The sequence below is a fragment of the Xylaria bambusicola genome (genome assembly GCF_022495145.1).
Source record: "Xylaria bambusicola strain CBS 139988 unplaced genomic scaffold F5B22scaffold_1, whole genome shotgun sequence".
Taxonomy (NCBI): domain Eukaryota; kingdom Fungi; phylum Ascomycota; class Sordariomycetes; order Xylariales; family Xylariaceae; genus Xylaria; species Xylaria bambusicola.
In genome coordinates this window covers 1,366,973-1,384,200 of record NW_025953554.1, presented here as the reverse complement: position 1 = coordinate 1,384,200, position 17,228 = coordinate 1,366,973, and the positions used below count along the sequence as shown (strand labels likewise).

Genomic DNA, 17,228 nt, shown 5'->3' with positions numbered 1-17,228 from the left:
CATCACGAATGGCAACTGAAGGGAATCACTCCAGTCACTTTCACCAATGTAATTGACATTCTGGATAGCTTCAGGTATTGACATGATTCATCGAATCGGGAAGAATAGATATTACGAAATATGTTATGGTAGGTGAGTAACTACAAAGAGAACAAACCGTTCCAGGCTGTCTCATAGTCGCGTTTTTTGCGTCACATCCCCTTGAACGCCACATTCCACACCGTCACCTCAACCGTCCCAGCCTAAACCACCGGAAAACCCACATATCCCATCCTCTTGTTACCCAACCATGACAAGTTTACACTCCTCCAACAGCACTGAGAGCCAAGCCAGAAATACCCGCGGCTATGACCCAAATGCTGCTCCAAGCTGCGGCACCGGCGGTTTCCACGCCCACAATGGTAAGCCATGTCCGCAAGAATGTGTTAACACCAGAGACAAGCATGATCAACGCAGTGCGCTTCATCGCAACTTTAGTCTGCGAAGACCAACCCAAGAAGTTCCATCGCACTGTCTCGCGCAAGCTGGCTTTGACAGGGTCGAACGCCTCGTTCTCGGCATCCTCCGGGGTCCGGCCAGTTGCTTCAGCTGGCGTAAATATGAAGACGCGGGCCGCGAAACCGAGCGCAAGTGCTACGGGCAGGAGACCCACGTAGCTTGATTCGTTGGCGCGCACTATCGACGGCAAGCCCGCAAAGTACAGCACTAGATAGTTAGGAAGATAAGTCGCGTACGCGAAGAGTAGGGACACGCTGTAGATAACGCCAGAAAGGAGAGTGGTGAGGAGCGTGATGGGCACATCGGCCAAGATGTCTGCATTGGGGACGGCAGTCGGGTTGGCGTGAGCTCGAGACAGTGGGCGAAGCAGGCGGAACGGAATGTATGTGGCTAGTGTCTCGACGACGACAGTTACGAGAAGCGCAAATGCGGGTGTCTCATAGTGCGCGTAGAGCAAGTACAGCTGCGCACAATTACGGTCAGTATCGTGCAAGTATCCTATGAGCCATAATAGGCATGCGATCTTGGGGATGTTGTCGCTTACATGAGGGCCTTGCGACAGGAGATTCAGCGCAGTGATGTCATAACCATCGTAGTCGCCGAACCACCCAAGCGCGAGCTCAAATCTGTGGCAGTTGCGAGTGTTAGCATGTTGGGCGAGCGACAAAGCGATTGGCAGACGACTTAGGTCAATATAGAGCAAGGGATAAGGGATGCGCACAATTTCCAGCCCGTTACAGCCCCAACCTCAGCCCAAGTACCCAAGAGTCGCGCGTGTGTGGTGAGGACTCCCTGCGTTAAAGGCCACGACAACGAGTAGCCCAGCTCGGCGATCGCCAGACTGAGAATGGCGACGAGAGGGAATTGCACTGGCGTTGGTAGCTTGGAGCGCGGCTTGCTATCGGAGCGCTTGACGGCAGGGGCCTCGATCTTAGAGATGGTAACGGTGGTGGTAGGCGATGCCTGCGCATTTTTGTCATCGCTGCGCGTGATTGGAGAAGCAACCTCTGATGAAGGCACTTCTTCCTTTTCCTCTTCAGCAGCAATAGAGGCAGCAGCGGTGGTGGTGGTTTCGGGGGCGTCAGCAGTAGCAGCGGCGGCGGCAGCTTCTGCGACAGCCTTGTCCTGACGTCTTGTGCGCATTGTTGATGTGCCAGGAAACGAAACGATAATAACAACAATACGCAGCTTTCAATAGCTTTCGGTTGGTTTGAGATGAGCGCAATCAGCTGAGAAACAGACAGGGCCCGGGTTATACAAGGAGAAAAACAAATCGGAAGCCGACAGAGAGCTCAAAAATGCAGGTCATCTGTATCTACGGTGCTTGGGAGGGGAGGTGTTGAAGTTATTATGATTATCTCATGTACAGTAGACTGTCTAGGTAAAAAAACATGAGGGAGGAGGGGCAACCAGCAGCAGTCTGCAGCAAGTTTGGAGAGCTCTGCGAGGTACCGCTGTTAGTGTAAGTGCTAGCATGGAAGCTACCTAGGTACCTACTACTAGGTACCTACCTAGGTAGGGAGGCAGCTGAACCAGCTTGTGTTTCGCTGCACCGCGCGCTTGTCCCCCAGCTCTACATACAAATCCTGAGATCTGACAGCCCGTTGCTCCTCCACCACGAGTCACTGACGTCGTCTCGGTGATCTTCACTTCAATCCCCCCACCGTTGATCGTTTCCAGAGTAGCAGTCCCTCAAATCATAAGGGCGCGCCGAGTCATCTCGATTGAGGAGGTTCCGTCTCTCCTTTCTCTTTTTTCAAGCAACCTCACCTTCCATGCGCCCCGGATCTCGAGCGTTTGTTTGCATACTTAGAAGTGCTCTGTCTGTTTGCACTATGTTGATCCCCGTGGTGAAAGAGGTCCGTGAAATGGCTCTTCCTCCCTCGGCCCTTAGATTTCAAGCCGTGTACAGCATGCAGATCATCACAGGTGTAGCTTTCTCCGCATTCCGCGAGTTATGATTCCAAGCTGCAAGCTATCATCCTCTGGTCACTCCAGTGTAAGTCTCTCTCAAACATCATTTGTTAACGTTGCCCTTTCATTAAAACAGACGAGTGTCTTGCGTCTACATTGTAGACCCGCAGTCGTACACTCATGTGTCATCTGCCTTAGAGTCGTGAAACTTTGGAAGAAAAAGCTTTCTGGTCGCTCTTGGTGTTCACTCGACGCTCCCTCCGAACCTCACTTTAACCTCGTGGGGATTTCTTCCACCGGCTCTCAATTTCTTTGAAGGCCGCCACTCTTCGGTGCTAAGGTCCCGGCGGCGGAGCGAACCACCCATTTACAAGTGTTAATATACGTGTTTGTGGTACAAAGGAAATACCAAAATCATGCCTCATTTCCAATCATCGGGAGAAACTTTCTCGACCAATGGTACAGTCGGTACAGTCCAAAGCTTATTCTTCCATGCGCCCAAACATCATGTCATCATCTTCCTCACTGCTTCGCGCCCTGGAGCGTCGTTCCTCCTCCTCTTCATCCGCTATGCTACCTTCGCTATCTTCCATTTTTACATCCACCACCGGGCGGGAGTCACCGCGGGTGAAGCTCTCAGGCATTTGTGTTGTGTAACTGTTGATGAAGCTTGTGCTACTGAAAGCTGCTTGATCTAGGTATCGGGCAGGCAACGGAGGAACCGGAGGGGCATCCTCTGGGAGCCGTGCATCCCGGTTTCCGCCGTTGCTGCCAATGCTGCAGCTGAGCAATTCCACTGCTGCTGCAAGGTCACGGTCCTCTTGGCCAGTGTTATTCAGCCCAGATGACAGAGGACGACGATCCATACTACCATGGCGGTTATGACTAAATCCGCTCCTTTGGGTTAAGCTACCGGGGAGGAAAGATCCTGGCACGTTCGATTGGTATGATCGCGAGTAATTACTCCCATTGCTATAGCGCTTCGGGGCATCGCGGTAATTCATCGCATTACTCACGGAAAACGTGTCCTGGGGCGGCGGAGTGGTATCCGCAGAGCTGCGTCCATCGTGGTGTTCCGAGTAGCCCGAGGCAGTCGGAGACGCCGACCCTGTTTCGCTAGCAAAATCCTTGGCCGAGTCGGGAGGCGTAGTGGAGTCCTTTGTGTTCATGGCAACAAGAACAGACGCTGCTTCAAGCAATTGCACTTGCTGATGCTTGGAGATGAGAAGCTTGGATGTGTAAGACCATTCGGGAGTGTGTTCCCACCTGACAAGCAATTCGTCAACACAGGTTCACGCATAGACACTAGGGTTGGGTGGTGTGCAAGCCGGTCCATAGCTTATTCGAAGCGAAGACATCATCCAGCGGCCTGGCCAAGAGAGTACAGGGTAAGGGTAGTGGGTAAGAAAATGGGCACAAACAAATGCTTGGTCAAGCAGCTGCTATGCTTGTATCCCTTTCCACACTTGTCGCATCGAAGCTCGACGCGGTTGATCTTCCTGCCCTCCTTCGTGAGAGGTTGGCCATCGCTTGCGCGACGAATCCGTGCCTTCTGAAGCCCGTTCTCCCCTTCGTCGGCGGACATATCGTTGGAATCGTCATCAATCGCACTTTCCTGTCCTTCCGGCTTCGGATGCATTGTGAAACGATGAGTCGGTAGACTGGAAGGCGGCGAAGGGAGACTGCCTACGACGGTGGCCCGGGCGGTAGCGGCAGACTTAGATATAGTACCGCGGCGCGAGTTGACAGTGATTGGCAGGGCCGTCACTTTTTCGCCAGCTTCTTGTAGAGCGGCCACGACGGCAGCGGCATTCGCGGTAGGGTTGGTTATGCTTTTGCGGCGGGTTACTCGGTGGGTGGGATTATGGACGCCGGACAAAGCGGAAAGCGAGTGGGAATTGTTGCGTGAGTGGGAAGGTGGGCGAGCGGACGACATGACGGATGTCGGACCTGAAGAGATAGACTGACGGTGTTGGATCAATGGCCTCGTCGACGTCAGGATTTCCTGTGATGTTGGCCAGGAATGATCAGCATGGCGAGCTCCCTCTAACGAGCTAGTCTGGCATTGACGGGGTTTAGGTGGTTACCTTGGAGGAGGCCATTGCCGCACACGTAGACAAGAGCACGACAAAACCAAAGTACAAATCACAAAAACGATGGTGCTAGGCGTTTCTTTGATAGCTAAGGAGTGGTATTGTGGTGAGCAAGTAAGAAAGCAGGAGCAAGTATGAAGCTGAGGAGAGCGAGAATATGCCGTTGTTGGTTGGAGTAGACGAATGTGGTGTGGTGGTGGTAAAGGTGGTGACAAGGGTTTACCTCTTGTGGTGTGTAGTGTAAGAGGGAGCACTATGACTGGCCACGTCTGCTGACTTGCAAAAAGATTTTTTTTTTTTTCTGGACCAAGGGCAAGGACCAAAAAGTAAAAATAAATAAATAAAAAAGATGCAAATCCTGGAAATTGGACAGGAACAAAGACAGTCAATAGCACAAAAAATAAGACCAGATCAAGCATTGGAAGCAGGAGAAGCGGGCAGTTTCGATTGAGTTGGTGGTAGGTTGGTAGGTACCTACAAGATTGTACAGTAGAGCGATTCGGAGACGGAGGTAGAAAGTACACAGTGATAGTAAAGAAGAATGTACCTTAAAGTCAGCAGCTTGTAGGTACTTCCTACACGACACTATTTGTACCTGCCAGGTTAGGTACATGAGGTATGTAGTAGGTATAAGGGGGAAGATTGTAGGGGGAAGGGGGGAGACATCGCTACCACCTGGGTACGTACTCTGTACCTACCTACACTCCCCGGCGCATACTTAAGTACTTACTTACAGATACGCATGGGGAATAATGGGGCCCTCTCTGAATGGGCTAGACTGGACTTCCCCGTGCTTTGTGTGGCTCTAAAGATAGGCCTATTGGTGCTTACACGATATGCATTTGTAGTGTAGACGGAGTAAGTTCTTCGTGTATCTCCTGGCTGTGAAATATGTTCAGATGCCTACCTCCTTAGGTACCTACTAACCTATTACCTATACACTATGCTGTGTATGTTTGTTGTTGTATGCCTGCCTACCTCAGTACTGACCTGACCGGATATGCAGAATAGAACTAGCAACTAGATATGGGATATGGGTACTGAGCATACAGTCGGTATTCTCCGGAGATGTCGCCGTGTGGCTACAACCCACTACGCTACTTCAATATTGACTTACCCAGATAGGGGGCGCAGAGGTAGAATAGGTAGTGCTGGTTCGGTGCGCAGCAGAAAAGAATACCCTGCCGAGGTATTTATATAATGTACCTATTACCTAGGTTAGGTAATACATACCAAGTAGGTAGACAACCCCGAGAGGCTCATGACCTTTCTACCAAGTTTCCCTTACAGTACCTAGACCTAGCTAACGCGCGGCCGGGTTGGCCAGATGATGGGGGTGTGTTTGATAGTGGAGCGAGGTTCAATCATGTGCAGCGCCTGTTCCTCGTGACTAAAAGTTGGAGACAGGGTACGTAGGTCGATACATGAAGAGCCACGATGAGGAAACGCCTGTCATCATTGCCTTTCTTGGCACATACTGGCTTTTTTTTTTTTTTTTTTTTTTTTTTTTTTTTTTTTTTTTTTTTTTTTTTTTTTTTTTTGGTCCGCTTGCTATTGTTTCTGTGTCTTCAGTTAGATATCTCTCTCGCCTGTTTCAAATGTTCGCAAGAGATAACGGTGCTGTCTTGTATCCATCTTACTAGGGCGGGGGAGAAGAGGGTAACTAGGTAGGTAGAAGCTTATCAATCAATCATTTCGGTTCAGTGGTACCTGATTTACAGGAAACATATGACGGACTATGAAGCGCTAGAGTTGCAGATCATTGAGTTCTTCAGCATACCTAAGGTACCTACTTACACGTACAATAGCCATCTATCTACAGCTAACTCGAAAATCAAATAAAATAAAAGAATGCAATGCCTCAGTATTCCATACTTATTATTGAAGAAGCCTCCTTGGCCAATTAGGGATGAAGAGCCTCGTCCTAAATCCTTGATTGGGCCTTTTTCAGATATGCCTACCTATAATGGCACACAAACCTGCAATGGCTTGATGTGAAGAAATCGGTAGGTAGATGTTACACTCAGCAGATATTAGACAATCTGTAGATTACGCATTTAGTATGGTTGGTCACGACTATAAAAATGATGACAGGAGTGTATACCAGAGGCATTTAGCTACCCAGGTATCTAATGGATGCATTACAGGTAAGAGACGACTAGCCGTTTGAAACAACATCATCTTTTCAATATCAGAACGTGTCAATTACCCATACTAGGTCCTGTTTAGCAAATCGGGTTGTATCATAACCTCCCCTCCCATCTATCTGGCATCTTTTTGCCCGAGCAATATGACTATTCGTGACCGGACCGTATTAGGGTTTAAACACATCCGAAGTCGCTGCGAGAATTATGTTTCTGAGATATATCTGAGTCAACAACATTGATAACAACTCAACAACGAGATCAATGCGATACGAGCTAACTAGTACTATACTTTAGATAAGCGGCGGAATTGCCCTCTTCTCTTTGTATTTATTTGTCTTTGTCCTGAAACCTCTACTTCTACCACCACACGGAGCAGTGTAGCCCTATTCATACAGTGCGCTTTTCCTAACATGCCAATATAATGCACTGTCAACTAATAGCAACCACCCCTCATCAACTGAGTTGGCGCGCCGGCACAGCATGCTCTCCTCCCCGTCCTTTCCGGCCATCATGTCGCATCGCACCGAGTACTAATACCGCACTGTACTCGCACAGTCCATGTTAGTTGGCCTACCGGTGTCTGAGTGCATACCTACCTCCTCCTACGCCTGTCATTACAATAGGGCAGTTCTCGGCAGTGTCGTGTACCGAGTTAATTTAGGTCAACCACCCCTTCCAATAGGTTAGGTCTGGTTAGGGATGAGCTTCCTCTCCTATCCTTCATTGGAGCTACGCGGACTGGTAGAATTTATTAGAATCCAAAAGCAACTATCCCTCAGTCTACCACTAGGTATACTAGGTAGCTATGCTATGCTATATGCTATGCAATGCAATGCGACGAGAAACGTGGAGGCACCTACACGCTTGTCAGGGCTTCGGTACTGGACTATAGGCTGAGACGGCCACCACATGTCCATTCTCTGTTATTGCCGTGATTCCAGCTTCCTCTTCACTTGGTTTTTACAGATACAACCAAATATTCGGAGAATAGAGAATGACATTGGCCTGGAGATGGCCTGACATGACGTTTTCGGAATGGCATGCGAGCAAGGCATGCCATGTTTCGAGCCAAGAGAAGGTACAAGCGTGGGATGTTTAGTCGACCGTACTACCATCGTGGCTGAGCCCCTCTAAGTTCTAGCGTACGGAGTAGTGTCGACATCCACGACTACAGACGCCTACCGGGCCCCTACTCTGCCCTACTTCCACTATCTACAGAGTACTATGCTGGCACTAGTGCGCACTACTGTACTGTACCGTCGCCGTGTTGGTCACAAGTCACAAGGCTGCTGGTGTCCATCCTGCGATTTACTACATTCACCACTTACTTGGACGTATTTATCCATCGAAACCTGGACAGACCTGGATCAAGAAAACCGGAGAAAGTTCCGATTGTGTGCTTTGTGGCTGAACTAGCACCTCTAGCAGCCTTTAGCACCTCTTCATCCAGGACTTCTGCCCAGGACAAGACGGATCTATGGCCGGATAGCTTACTGTCGCCTTTTAGCGTGGCATATCAGTCGATGCAGATTCCTATCCTGCCAAAAGAGGCGATAGCTTCACGTATACTAAGGAAGAAAGAAGGTGTGGTACACATAAAAGTGTACTGTATGTAGGGTGCTGCGTCTAGTCAAGCCAAATTTGGTGGTCTTACTGTGCCATAGGTATGGTATGAGAAATAACAGCGATACAGGTCGGAAGCATTTGTTTAAGCAGGGATAAATTGAGTTTCATCTGCCAACTGTACAACCGCTGCGAAATCCATGGGCACCACAATCCAATTCAAACTAAGCAAATGCATGTCCTGCCTGTCCGAGTCTTCTATTAGGTATCACAGATGGTAGTCGAGGGGATCGCCGCCGATTTCCGTCTAAACTCGCCTCTCTACCTATCCGTCCAATCCTCCACGCAACATTCAATGAAGGTAGCGTGTGGCAGCACTAAGTACCTAGTACCGTATGCGATACCTAGTATGTGACGGATGGGTAGCTTCGGCCGTTCACATCGAATCTCGAATAGGTAACCCTCTAGTTTGTCTTGAATTATCATTATAAGATGGTCTCGGGACCATACCGTCCCCTAATTAACACCTCTATGCAGAAGCGTTAGATAGTATGCGAATGCAATGTTGTATTACTCTGTGCTCTACAAGCAGTACTATGTATACAAGTAAATGCTTATTTGATAGTAAAAAATGCTGTATGGCTACCGAGGTAGGCAGGTCAAATACCCGTGAACATATTAACTTTTTTTTTTGTATCACTCCGCTGGTGCTAACATACATTAGATTAAGCAGAGCATGTGACAGAAAATTGTGTCTCACTTGCAGCAACCGAGCGCTTCTATTAGCTTCTAGCAAATTCATCGAAACCAACAAGACACAGAAAAAAATTTCGAAGAAACCAAAATTCCCCTGTTAACCTGCAAAACCCGTTGATCGAGATGTGATGCTGGGATCGGGAAATACACACACGTACCTACAGCAGGAGAAACCCACCCGTGCCTGGCTAGCACTAGCAACATCTGTTCACGCACCATCTGCCGCGGCGCTTTGAATGATCGACGTGTAAAATCGCCATCTTTGACGCAGGTAAATCTCCTTCGCGTTACGTGCATTGGGGGCTGCTGGGGCAGGAAGGATTCAATGTTGGATTGATATATCTGTATACTAAGTACTAGGTACGTATGTACTTAAGTATGTCTACTACGCTCACACCTCTGCCAAATCGAACCACCACTGAATGTATCATTTATCTACTACTGAGCAAGGCAGGTTACCGACATGTAACTCAGGCTCCGAATTACAGTAACAAAGCAAGACGGCACGCAATCCTCCGACCTGGCATACCTAATTTATTATTACCACATATATGCACTTACTGTAGTTCACTTGGAGGGGTCGTATACTGTATAAATATCCCCGAGTCGCACGTCCTACTATAGTCAGGAACTCCACTATCTAACCGATACTACGCTACGAGATACAATAAGTAGAATAAATAGTATAAGCGTACGAGTAGCTAATGTAGGTATGCTACAGATATCGCCGATATCTCTTCAATTACCTAGTTCATGTCGCGACTACCTGCATGTACTCACGCTGCCTGAGTCCTGTAAGAAGTTTGAAACGAGCTTGAAGGATTTCAAATTTGCTGTACGACAAATCACAATATCAGTGTCGCCTCTCGACTTCCAATCGTTCCTACGCTACACCCGTAATGATAACCGAGAGATCTGGACCCTGCTGAGTTACAGCATCAAGCTACGGCTACATTGTGGGACTACACACCATCTTTTCTTGTGACCTACTTACATAGTACTTAAACGTGTCCTTGGCTCTTAGATTGAAAGTCACGGGCTATGCTCCGGTGGTGGGCAGGAGGCGAACATGGCTATTCGCCCCAGTACTAACCTTGCTGGCTAATGCTGCACCAGTACGGTACTATATACGTACGCCATCATCGCCATGTCACAAGTGAGGGCGAACCCTAAAGGCTTGTCTCGAAGTGTCTGGTTCGGAATCCACCAATAAACAATTTGCACGGATCCTCGTTTGGGCAGTTGTTACACAGCTATTGTGCTTCAAATATGGGGAGTGAAGGAACACATTTAGTGTAGACTAATCATTCGCACTACATGTACAGGCAGCACATCCGCTGACCAATATGTCTGTCTCACTGAGGACCTTCTTTCTACCTTGTTGGGATACGAGTGCAAATATTATCGACTATGTACTCCGAGCTGACTATTGCCTGGCTCTGGGAGGTGCGGTACTAGCGAACACCACTGACTAAGACGACTTGTACGTAGACTGTCCTGAGCTGGTCAGTCATTCAGGTAGGGGGTGGTCAAAGTAGGAAATCACCCGAAAGCATAATGGCCATTGTGGTCATCTGTCAAGCTTGTCAGGCAACTAGAGTTTCTAATTTAGGGCTGAGGTACGCAGACCTAGCTACAGTAGGTTTAAGGCTTGAACTGATCAGCGTACGATCTACTTCAAGGAAGAAGTGGACAAAGTCTGTAAGAAGGCATGATTCTCGATCTACTTTAGCCCACACATGGGTTGGTTGATGGGTGAAGCAGCATCTCAGCTCTGCGCCTTCAAAACAATATTGATAAGGTGGAACAACTATCTTCGGCACCGAGTGGTCAATTCTACAGAGCAGTATTTCATGCAGTTTCAACCGGTATCTTGATCTGCTGCATTGACCCGGTGCCTCGTGCATGTACGCGGAATCTGACCACCATCAAGATCAGCTTTTGATGGCTGACGTGATCATACACCAGCCACGCGACAAGCACCCATTCCCGACAGTCTGGGTTTTCGGAGCAGGATCATGAGAGGAACTCAAGAATGAGCCGCAATTCACCACTTTCTGCGTGAGTATGTTTAATGCAGGTACAATACTACCCTGCTCTGACTGACCATGGTGCACGTAAGGATTGCCTAGGATGCAAAAGACAAGAATGCAAGCAGTGTTGTCGCTGCTACCAAAGATGGATGTTGTAATGCCCTCCCGCTCGCTTGTGAGTCTATTAATCCTCGCTTAACGTCAATAGGCAGACTTACTTAGATCTTCAGGCGTTCCATGTAACAGCCTAAGCATGAGGCTCACATAATACCTCCGCTCTCAAAAGGACAAAAAGAAAGAAACAAGAAACCCCGCTTATCTTGTCATGGTAAAGCGAATCTTCGTAGCGATTGCATTAACCCACAGCACACACGTTGAATGATCCCATTCAGGAATGTAATATCTCGCCGATCATGCTACGCAAGCTAGTATTTTATATTATGTATACACTATACAGCACGTTACAACAGTGTGCTGTCTGCCTGCTGTTTCTAATATTCTCTTCAACTTTTTAAACCGGTTGGGATATTATTTCAGGAAGCTCAGAAGCACCCGCCTTTACATGGAGCCAGTGGGCCTCTTACTTACTGCCCCTCTATGACGTCGGCGTCGATCCTCACGATACAACCGGCGGCCGTCTACTTCCAAGGCATTCTCTACGTAGCTCAACCCATCATCGTCTTATTCGCTCCCAGAAAATTATTCTGGAGAAAATTTAGCCGCATTTGATCCAAAATGGAGAACATGGCACGATATTGAATAGTTTTGATTCCCACGACCAGGTAATCCCGCCATATGTTAATCCATGAAGCTGGGCGCATTGGACAGATGAGCATTGTTCGTACTGTGTAGGATACCTGTAAGTAGGTACTGTAGATTGTTCCGGGATAAGTTCAGATAGATCGTGACAACCTTCTATCGCTGCACTAGACGGATGAAGCCTAGAGGCAGCCGCAAAAGATCCCGCTTGCATGGCAGAATCGGGGAACTCGGGTCTCAACAATCGTTAACGCTCCTTACTGATGAATCATATAGCTATTTCCTAGTCTGTCTCATAATTAACCACCCGCTGCCTAATTATTCCGTGACTCTTTGTAAGCATATGAGTTCTCGTCCATGTGGAAAGAGACCTCCTACGTGCCCAAATATGGTAGCCTAGAAAGCTGGCTAAGCTGACACGGCACAATGGTGTATGCCTTTTTTACAAATTCATGGGACCTAGACATAGCCACAGTGAGAAATAGTGAGATTACCTGTTTGATACCCAACCAGTCCCAATTTCGATCTCGGTGACTGGGGATTCTCCCCTTTCGGACAAGGCTGTGGCCGCTGTATGAACTCGACACTCGATCCCTTGTGACCTAATCGCATCGAAAACGAAAGGTGTCGAGTCTAACTACCAATACGGAGTATAACATACATGAAAGGAAAGTCTGTGTGCATGTCCAAGTCTATGTAAAGTTAACGTCCGGTAGGCAGTGTATAAGTTATCTAACTTTAAGAATTGTTTAAGCCATATTACTGAAGAGTATCATTGTATGTCGTTTTCTGGGAGGTTAGCTGGCCAGAGATTAATAGCCTTCTTTTCCTTATCCAGTGCGCCAAGAAACCGGCCTTCAACCTCATCCATTTTATAACTTCAAAGGCTGTTAGCTCAGGAATATAAGTTGGCATATCTCTTTCCATATTCCATGATATTCAGAACTTACCGGTGGCCCTGAGAGATAATCCAACAGTTAGTTAACCCTTATCAATAATACCAACGCTGGAAAAACTACTGGAAAGCATCACATTATCTCAATGAGGGTAATGAAAAGTGTAAAATAATTTGTAACTCAATTATGAAGAAACAGTGACGTTGTGGTTAGAATTTAAAGTTTTCAGTCCTTGTTTGTGAGAGAAGCATGGGAACAGCCTTTTTTCCCGGGTAGGTTGTAGTGCGTGAGGCTTATCGACGGGAGCTATCTCTCACGTCTGAGGCAGCCAGGCAACCAGCCGCGTCTTGGACTTTGGACAATTTCTCCACAACAAGGAATCTATCGTCATCGAATAACTGGTCCTAGCGAGGTTAATTATCTGTAGAGATAACCAAAACAAAAATCCAGGGGGCAAATAGTGATCAAGTAAACAGCAAAAATGAGTTCAGGCGATGCATACTTGCGAACCGGCCGCGGGGGAGCGGGGAACTTCTACTCGCCAAAAGACGTCGAGGATGCCGCGAAGCAGGACAAGACAGAGGTTCGTCCGTCTTATCTGTCTCTCTCTCTGTCTCTCATCTTATCCATCATGTCGATACAGAATCTTACCCCATGCACCTCTTCGCATATATCTAGTTACACACATACGCAATAGGTCATATCTTCCCATAACTTAGCCTACTCACATACGCATCCATTTCTTACCCGCCAGGCCAGAAGATTGATTCCCAACTAACATCCCACGCAGGACATAGAAGCGCAAAAGGTACCAGCCCAACAAGACGGCAACAGCACAACCCCCAACAATCTCCAATCCAGCAGCGCATCAACAGCCGGCGCAGATGGAGCAACATACATGCGCTCAGGGCGCGGCGGCGCCGGCAACTTCGTGACCCCAGATCTTCCCACTACTACCCCTACCCCTACCACTACTTCTTCCCCTCCCTCATCTTCAGCCCCGAAACCGGCCTCATCAGCGCCCAGATACTCAGGCCGCGGCGGGGCGGGAAACTACGATAGCGGCGAGAGCGAAGCCGCCCGTCGTGCCAAAGAGGAGCAGGAAGTGCGGCGCAAGGAGGCCCTCGACGCCGGCATCGCGCAGGAGATTCGCGCCAGCTTAGCAGCGCCGCCGCGCACGTATCATTTGCATCAGCCTGGGCGTGGACGAAAGCCTGAGGATGACGTGGCGGATGCGTAGGGGAAGGGGATGTGGGTATGTGTGTGTGTGTGTTGGATTCAGCTTTGAAATTCTATTTTGCTCATATAGGGAAGTGGTAATAATAAGTGAGGTTATTTTACATAACTATTCGGTGAGCGGCACTTTTGAGAATGAGTGAGTGAGTATAAACTAAGGTCTCCTTGGTATAAGGTCTGTGCAGATCTGACGAGCTTGCCAGCCATTCTGTTTGTGGCAATATGTAGAATCAAAAATATACATGTACTAAATGATGAATAAAATAGTGCCACTGGAAACGCAAGTAATTCATTCGTCTGGACGTAGTTATATAATACCAACGAGGAGTTTACACCATCTCTAGATACGATATAGCTCTTGGCGCAGAAACATAATTGTGCGAGAATGAACATGGCTACCACACAAGATTATACTCATTCCATTATCAATATATTCTTGGCTGACTCAAACCAGCAAGGTATGTTTTTTTCTCAGCAATTGTTTAGTACCCCATAAAACGCCATGATATGCCGCAATTAAAACGTATAACGCCGTGATATCTTGCCCAAATGTGATCAAGTCCAATGAACAGCGACAACTGCAGGCTTATTCCGAGTCCATATCCATACCATTGTCTCCCTCTCCCACAAACTCCACTCCACCATCGACCCGCAATCTCTGGCGTTGCTTCTCCTTGCCTTGCACCTTGGCTGTCTCGGTAGGAAGTGTCTCTTCCATTTGGTCGATCTCTTCGGGAGCCACTCCTTGTTCCAATAGACGTCTCCGCTCGCTTCCACGCATCCGAGGGAGCAGGTGGCTGTGAGACTCCACAAGCTTCTTGTCGGCAGCAAGTTCGCGGGCACGCTTGCCTGCCATCCTTCGCTTGTAATGAACGCGTTCTCGCTTTTGTCTGTAAAGAAAGTTAACAAATCTAGCTCTTGAAGACGGGCTCGAAGATCGGATTGGGTGTCTTCGAGGCAAGATAATCTTATTCGGATAATTCTCGCCGCAGAGAAAGCTAAACTGGGGATCGAGCTTGGAAATATCTTACCTGATCTCTTGAATGCGTTCCATGGCTTGCATAGTCTTCTCCCAAAGCGTCCTGTCGTAGCGGACGGGAACGTTTCGTCGCTGGGCGAATTGTAGAGTGGAATCCACTATAGGATCTGGTATTAGTAGCATGCTCGACACGGATGTGGATCCTGAGACAGGAAGAAGCAACTAGTCAAGTGAAAATAGGACTGAAAAAAGGCACATACCAGTCATTTCCTTGCCCGCTGCCTTTCTGTAGGCCTTTGTCCAACCCAGCTTTCTCGGGTTTCTCTTCATCTTGAAGTTCTTATGACATTTTGACCTATAACATATGTCAGCAAATACTCCCCCACATATGAGACTCGCATTGACGTTTATCCAAAGAATAATAATAGGGGCTAGCTCTATGTTTGGACCAGCTTGAAGTTAGAAGGCGACAATACTAAGATACCAGCTTGTAAGACTTCATACAAATCTAGTCTTATTGTAGCACATCCCTTGCCGCTCAGCTATTGGAATGATATAGCATGGATCAAAAGATTAGGCTCCCTCCATCCTAAGCGTCAAGTGGCACGTTACAATGACAGAGGTATGCTGGAACAACTTTTGGCAACTCTCTTTAAGGCTTCAAGAGGAAACCTCCTCCAAGCCAACTTGTCTCACCAGGCAAATGTCTGTGTATAGAAATGAAGCTGAAGGCGTAGATGTAGAAATGGGACTGTACCTGCAAAACCGAAACGCCTTTCCATCGTTCCTAACAAACTGCATACCCTTCCCTGAAGATTTCTAGTCAGCAACTAGTCTCAACTACCACATAGGTCCATGCTCGGTCGGATAGAGGAGTAGAGGCTTCAGTTCAGGGGACTCGTACCTGGATAGGCGGGCCGCGAGCAGAAGTAGCAGGTTTCAACCCTGTGATGAAGAAGCCGAGTCAGCAACCAGAACGTAGTGATTAATTATAGCAGGAACTCGGAAGCATGAAAAGCGATGGGACGTCGTGTGATTGAAGCGGCGAGTCGATGTTGTTCGATTAACCGATCTTGAGTCTTTGCGCAAGCACAATATTTCTCAGCGAACGATAGCTACTCTCTCCTTCTGCAAGGCAAGACATAAGTGCATAGCCGACCTCCGACGTGGTATCTCGCTTCGCAAAGATCGCGTGTGTGCCGTAGGTCGATATATAAGATATTTCAAAAACCTACCTCATCTTGATAGAACAGGCTCTCTGCCAACAAAGTCTCGGTCGCGTCGGTCAAGAAAAGAACGGTGGTTTCGAGCCCAAGGTAGAACCCGAGCGTCTTGGATGTGGCAGTTCTGCAAAAGCACTGGGCGGTGGGGTGAAGTCGAAGCTTGCTCTCATCCAAAATTTCGAGTCGAGAGACTTATCGATACTACTAGCGCTCGTCTAGTGCCAGGTCCCCTGCAGGAGCGCACCTATCATAGATAAGATAAGCCGAAGAGCGAAGTGGAGTCGCCGCCGCCGCCATCCGACCCGACGGCGCATCGAAAATTGAAGCTACCGTACTCTACCCTGCTTCTCCTCCAGCTTAAGCGACAAACCCTCTCGAAAATCGTCGCAGGCGACACAAAAGGCCGAAAGAAGGAACATGGTTTCATTGCTCGCGATCGGTGGTGGTGCAGCCGTCGCTGCATTCCTCGGCCGCGCAGGCCTCGTGGCATGGCGGCGCTCGCGCGGTGGCGTCGGCGCAATGGGCAAAGCCTTCTACAAAGGCGGATTTGAGCAGCGAATGACGAAGAAAGAGGCCTCGTTGATATTAGCCCTCAAGTACGTACGGAGCTTCAATCCCTGAACCTTTTCCGGTTCTCACCGAACGGTTGTGAAGTAAAAGGGTTTACTAGACACAAAATGGGAAAGAGAGAAAGGAAAAAAAGACCGCTAACAGAATACCATAGCGAGAGTTCCATCACCAAGGACAAGGTCCGCAAGGCTCACAGGAACCTGATGCTGCTGAACCACCCGGATCGAGGTGGAAGTCCCTACCTTGCGACCAAGGTCAACGAAGCTAAAGAATTCCTCGAGAAGAATGCCAACTAGTTCAGGAAAGATTATTTGGAGAACTTGCTTCTTTTCGTCATCACTAAAAGCGCACTGGCCAATCAATGAGACGGGTTGCCGAACATGAGCGACTTATATCAACATCTGTATAGTATTGGAGCATTTCACGGAGCGATGGCGTTTCGAAAGGGTCATCAATAAGTTTGTGCGATGAATATCGCTGGGGCGTCATATTCTTGCTTTACTGTATAAACTTCACTTCTGGTCTGCAAATACATTCAACTCTTCGCAAGGACTGTTTCGC

The 17,228-nt window shown here is 48.2% G+C and overlaps 6 protein-coding genes across 6 annotated transcripts; 3 read left to right on the top strand and 3 right to left on the bottom strand.

Moving 5' to 3' along the window:
* Window positions 1-69: 69 nt before the first annotated feature.
* Window positions 70-1,831, bottom strand: F5B22DRAFT_583509 (uncharacterized protein). The gene is made up of 3 exons (XM_047973369.1): window positions 1,220-1,831; window positions 1,043-1,124; window positions 70-961 (listed from the first exon to the last, which is right to left on the bottom strand). Exons 1-3 carry the CDS (start codon window positions 1,639-1,641, stop codon window positions 299-301), a joined length of 1,167 nt encoding a protein of 388 aa, XP_047836467.1. The 5' UTR covers window positions 1,642-1,831; the 3' UTR covers window positions 70-298.
* F5B22DRAFT_583507 (uncharacterized protein) lies at window positions 1,832-2,624 on the top strand. The gene has a single exon (XM_047973368.1). It carries the CDS (start codon window positions 2,274-2,276, stop codon window positions 2,457-2,459), a length of 186 nt encoding a protein of 61 aa, XP_047836466.1. The 5' UTR covers window positions 1,832-2,273; the 3' UTR covers window positions 2,460-2,624.
* F5B22DRAFT_583494 (uncharacterized protein) lies at window positions 2,354-4,913 on the bottom strand. The gene is made up of 4 exons (XM_047973367.1): window positions 4,729-4,913; window positions 4,500-4,593; window positions 3,834-4,417; window positions 2,354-3,678 (listed from the first exon to the last, which is right to left on the bottom strand). Exons 2-4 carry the CDS (start codon window positions 4,512-4,514, stop codon window positions 2,895-2,897), a joined length of 1,383 nt encoding a protein of 460 aa, XP_047836465.1. The 5' UTR covers window positions 4,515-4,593; window positions 4,729-4,913; the 3' UTR covers window positions 2,354-2,894.
* An 8,072-nt stretch (window positions 4,914-12,985) lies between these two features.
* Window positions 12,986-14,175, top strand: F5B22DRAFT_583480 (uncharacterized protein). Its single transcript, XM_047973366.1, has 2 exons — window positions 12,986-13,242; window positions 13,450-14,175. Exons 1-2 carry the CDS (start codon window positions 13,141-13,143, stop codon window positions 13,897-13,899), a joined length of 552 nt encoding a protein of 183 aa, XP_047836464.1. The 5' UTR covers window positions 12,986-13,140; the 3' UTR covers window positions 13,900-14,175.
* On the bottom strand, window positions 14,176-16,263 carry F5B22DRAFT_583473 (ribosomal protein L24e-domain-containing protein). Its single transcript, XM_047973365.1, has 6 exons — window positions 16,110-16,263; window positions 15,779-15,819; window positions 15,632-15,683; window positions 15,135-15,229; window positions 14,927-15,032; window positions 14,176-14,785 (listed from the first exon to the last, which is right to left on the bottom strand). The coding sequence occupies exons 1-6, from the start codon at window positions 16,112-16,114 to the stop codon at window positions 14,482-14,484; spliced, it is 603 nt and encodes a 200-aa protein (XP_047836463.1). The 5' UTR covers window positions 16,115-16,263; the 3' UTR covers window positions 14,176-14,481.
* On the top strand, window positions 16,245-17,220 carry F5B22DRAFT_583471 (mitochondrial import inner membrane translocase subunit TIM14). The gene is made up of 2 exons (XM_047973364.1): window positions 16,245-16,693; window positions 16,822-17,220. Exons 1-2 carry the CDS (start codon window positions 16,515-16,517, stop codon window positions 16,961-16,963), a joined length of 321 nt encoding a protein of 106 aa, XP_047836462.1. The 5' UTR covers window positions 16,245-16,514; the 3' UTR covers window positions 16,964-17,220.
* Window positions 17,221-17,228: the final 8 nt, after the last annotated feature.